This window comes from Palaemon carinicauda, chromosome 13 (assembly GCF_036898095.1).
Source record: "Palaemon carinicauda isolate YSFRI2023 chromosome 13, ASM3689809v2, whole genome shotgun sequence".
Taxonomy (NCBI): Eukaryota; Metazoa; Arthropoda; class Malacostraca; order Decapoda; family Palaemonidae; genus Palaemon; species Palaemon carinicauda.
In genome coordinates this window covers 142,819,556-142,823,955 of record NC_090737.1, presented here as the reverse complement: position 1 = coordinate 142,823,955, position 4,400 = coordinate 142,819,556, and the positions used below count along the sequence as shown (strand labels likewise).

At 35.9% G+C, this 4,400-nt stretch overlaps 1 protein-coding gene across 1 annotated transcript in view; it reads left to right on the top strand.

Moving 5' to 3' along the window:
• LOC137651858 (craniofacial development protein 2-like) overlaps positions 1-4,046 on the top strand; it is a 34,679-nt gene extending 30,633 nt beyond the window's left edge. Inside the window, exon 2 of the mRNA XM_068385076.1 lies at positions 3,901-4,046. Coding sequence (XP_068241177.1) covers positions 3,901-4,046 — 146 coding nt within the window. The remainder of the gene's footprint in view (positions 1-3,900) is intronic.
• Positions 4,047-4,400: the final 354 nt, after the last annotated feature.

Sequence of the window (4,400 nt, the reverse complement as noted above, 5' to 3'; positions counted from 1 at the left end):
AATAAGTTATATTGTCTCCTAAATGGTATAATGAAAAATGTAGATGAAAAACGGCTATCAGAAGGGTTCAGTGACCAGGAACTAGGAAAATAATTTCTAGTATTTTTTTTTTAAAGACAAACTAGGTTATATAACTAGGTCATTATCTCATATTCAACATCAGATTAATACTATATCAGAAACACAGATGAAATTAACAAGATTCAGTAATATAACACGACGATGTCACCAGGATTGTCAAGCAAGCAAAGAAGACAAACTGTACGATTGATCCAATGCAATATCCGAAGTAACTGGGGAAAAAACTTTTCTAGTCTAGCTGATATGATTACTAGAATAGCAAATACAAGCATCGATGAGTGTAAGTTTCCAAAATCTGAGAAAATGACTATAGTTCACCAGTTCTGAAAGGTGCTCTAGATTATTAGGGATTCAGCTCGTATTGACCAGTTTCGAATCTATCCTTTATTTCAATAGTGCTATGGTACGTATTCTTGAAGAGCTAATTAGTCCCTCAGAAGTTGTGCAGGTGAGCAATTAGGTTGTAAATGAGAGACAAGGCGAATGCAAGTGAACTTTATTAAACAGGCGTCGGGCTTAAATACCAGGACTTGCGAGCAAGAACGTAAAAGAAAAATTAAACAAAATTAAACATCAGCTATCAGGCTTACACAGGTTAGTTTATTAATAGTACAGGGAATATGGAGTGATAAAAAAAAGCAAAACTGTTACTGTGTAGGAGAGTGTATGAACACCGTGCGGTTTCATTATTATTATTATTATTATTATTATTATTATTATTATTACTAGCCAAGCTAAAACCCTAGTTGGAAAAGCAAGATGTTATAAGCCCAAAGGCTCCAATAGGGAAAAATAGCCCAGTGAGGAAAGGAAATAATTAAACGATATAAGAAACAATGAAAAATTAAAATAAAATATTAAAAAAAAATAACATTAAAAGATACTTGATATAGGCACTATAAAAGGACTTATGTAAGCCTGTTCAACATAAAAACATTTGCTGCGAGTTTAAACTTTTGAAGTTCTACTGATTCAACTACCCTATTAGGAAGATCATTTCACAACTTGGTCACACCTGGAATAAAACTTTCAAAGTACTGTGTAGTATTGACCCGCATGATGGAGAAGGCCTGAATATTAGAATTAACTGCATGTCTAGTATTACGAACAGGATGGAACTGTCCGGGAAGATCTGAAAGTAAAGGATGGTCATAATTATGGAAAATCTTATACAACGTGCATAATGAACTAATTGAACGACGGTGCCAAAGATTAATATGTAGATTAGGAATAAGAAATTTAATAGACCGTAAGTACCTGTCCAACAAATTAAGATGAGAATCAGCAGCTTAAGACCAGACAGGAGAACAACACTCGAACAAGGTAGAATTAAAGAATAAAAACACTTGTTCACAATAGATTGATCACCAAAAATCTTAAAAGACTTTCTCAATAAGCCAATTTTTTGTGTAATTGAAGAAGACCCAGACCTAATGTGTTTCTCAAAAGAAAATTTGCTGTCGAGAAATCACACCTAAAATTTCAAAAGTCATACAAAGTTAAAGAAACATTATCAATACTGAGATCCGGATGTTGAGGAGCCACTGTCCTTTACCTACTTACAATCATACTTTGAGTTTTGTTAGGATTCTGCTTCATACCAATTAATTAGCACCATGCACTATTTTTTGCTAGATCTCTATTAAGTGATTCAGCAACCCCAGATCTACATTCTGAAGATGGAATTGATGCAAAGAGAGTAGCATCATCTGCTTATGTAACAAGCTTGTTTATAGGCCAAACTACATGTCACGTGTATATAGTACGAAAAGTAATGGGCCAAGAACACTAACCCGTGGAACACCAGTTATTGCATTCCTATACTCATTATGATGCCCATCAACAACAACTCTTTGAGATCTATTGCATAAAAATTCAATAATAATGCTACGAAACGACCCACCCCTTGCTAACTGTTTGAGTTTGAAACCAAGGGTCTCAAGATTAACACGGTCAAAGGCAGCACTACAATCGAGGCCTATCATATGAACTTTCTGACCAAAATCAAGGGATTTCTGTACAGCATTGGAGATTGTAATGAGGGCATCACATGTTCCAAGGCATTTACGAAAACCAAATTGCGAACTAGGAAACCGATGATTACCTTCAGCAAACCTATTATGACGTTTTGCAAGAAGACGTTCAAAAATTTTAGATAAAATGGCAGTTATGTAAATTGGGTGGTAACCAGTTGGACTTGAGCTACCACAAACACATCTACATAGTGCTAAAAGTTCCTCTTCTTGCTAACTTGCGCAAATTAACAGATAACTTGGAGCTAAGAAATCTACAGTCTCAATAAAAGACAAAGGAAAAATACCATTCGGGTCTACACCTCCATAAGCATACAGTTCCACCAACAGAGCTTTAATTTCCCGTGATCGAAAAGCTAAACTAGTTAGTTTAGCCTCAGGAAAACATTAATGAGGAAGTTTAAGTTTCTCATTACTCTGTCAAAGACTTCAGCCAAAAGGGTTATCCTTTCCTTTGGACAGTGAGTGACTGAGCCATCTGGTTTAAGTAAAGGAGGAACTGTTGCATCTATACCAAAGAGTGCAGATTTAATGGTAGGCCACCACTTATGTTCCTGGGTTGTAACAGAAAGGGTTTCTTTTCTTGTTAAATTGTATTCCTTTTCAGTTGAAGCATAAACTCTCTGAGCAAAAGCTCTAAGCTAAGTACAGTTATTCCAGGTCAAATCTGATCTGTTACCCTTCCAAAGATGATAGGCCTCCAGCTTCTCCATGTAAGCACGTTTACAATCATCACTGAACCACGGTTTGTCCTTCACTTGGTATGTTAGCATACGAGAAGGGATACAAGCTCTTTGTCATATGAACAGAGGGTCTGATAGATAAAACTATTCTTCCAGATACCAACTGTATGATTTCCCTGTTGGAAATATTTTGAACAATAGCACTGTAGTAAGAAATAGCTGAGATATTTTTAGTAAGGTATGTTCTTTGATGAAGAAGTATAAGCTCTTGGTGATGTGGACAAATGGTCTAATAAGTAAATCTATTTCTACCAGATGCCAACCATATGGTTGTTCTGATGTAAATACCTATAAGACAGGCACTGTAGACAAAAGGAGCTGAACTTTTCTTAGTATTGTTCTTCGATGAAGAGGTACAAGCCCTATGTCAAGTGGACAAATGGTTTTATATCTAAATCTCTTCTTCCAGATAACAACCACATGGTTACTCTGTTTGAAATACCGAGAAGATAGGCTTTGTAGACAGAAAAGCCTCAGCTTATTTTAAGTTAACTTCCTTCATGAAGTGAGACAAGTTCTTTGTTATATGAACAAATTGGCTTTAATTTAAATCTATTCTTGCAGATGCCAACCATATGGTTACTCTGTTGTAAATACCCAGAAGACCGGCTTTGTAGACAGAAGAATCTTAGCTTCTTTTTTCTTGCCCTGCTCCTCCATAGAGTGGTACAAGTTCTTTGTCATAAAAACAAAAATTATTTATTATCGAAATTTATTCTTCCAGATGCCATCCATATTATTGCTCTGTTAGAAATACCTAAAAGACCAGCCCTGTATGTAGAAGAAGCTGAGCTTCTTTTAGTATGGCATGTTCTTTGGTGAAGAGGTATAAGCTGTTAGTCATATGGATAAATGGTCTGATATCTAAATGTATTCGACCAGAAGCCAACAGCATGATTGTTCCGTTGGAAATACTTAGAAGACTGGTTCTGTGTAGACAGAAGGAGCTGAGCTTTTTTTTAGTATGGTATGTTCCTTGATGAAGAGGTATAAGCTCTTGATCATGTGGAAAAATGGACATATATCTAAATACATTCTTCCAGATACCACCCACATTATTGCTATGTTGGAAATACATAGAATACTTTCACAGTATAGTCAGAAGGACCTGAGCTTTTTTAAGAATGGAATGTTTCTTGATGAAGAAGTATTAGCTCTTGGTCATATGGAAAAATGGTCTGATATCTAAATCTATTCTTCCAGATGCCAACCATATGGTTGCTTTTGTTGGAACTAGCTAGAAGGTCGACACTGTAGACAGAGGAAGTTGAGTTTCTTTTAGTATGATATGTTCTTGAAGAGGTACAAGCTCTTTGTCATGTGAAAGATATGGTCTGATATCTGAATCTAGTTTTCCAGATACCAGCCGTATGATTGCTCTGTTGGACATACTTAGAAGACTGGCACTTTGTAGACAAAGGGAGCTGTGCCTTTATTGGTACTGGATGTTCCTTGATGAAGAGGTATAAGCTCTTGGTCATGTGAACAAATGGTCTGATATCTAAACCTATTCTTCCAGATGCCAACCAATATTGTTGCTTTG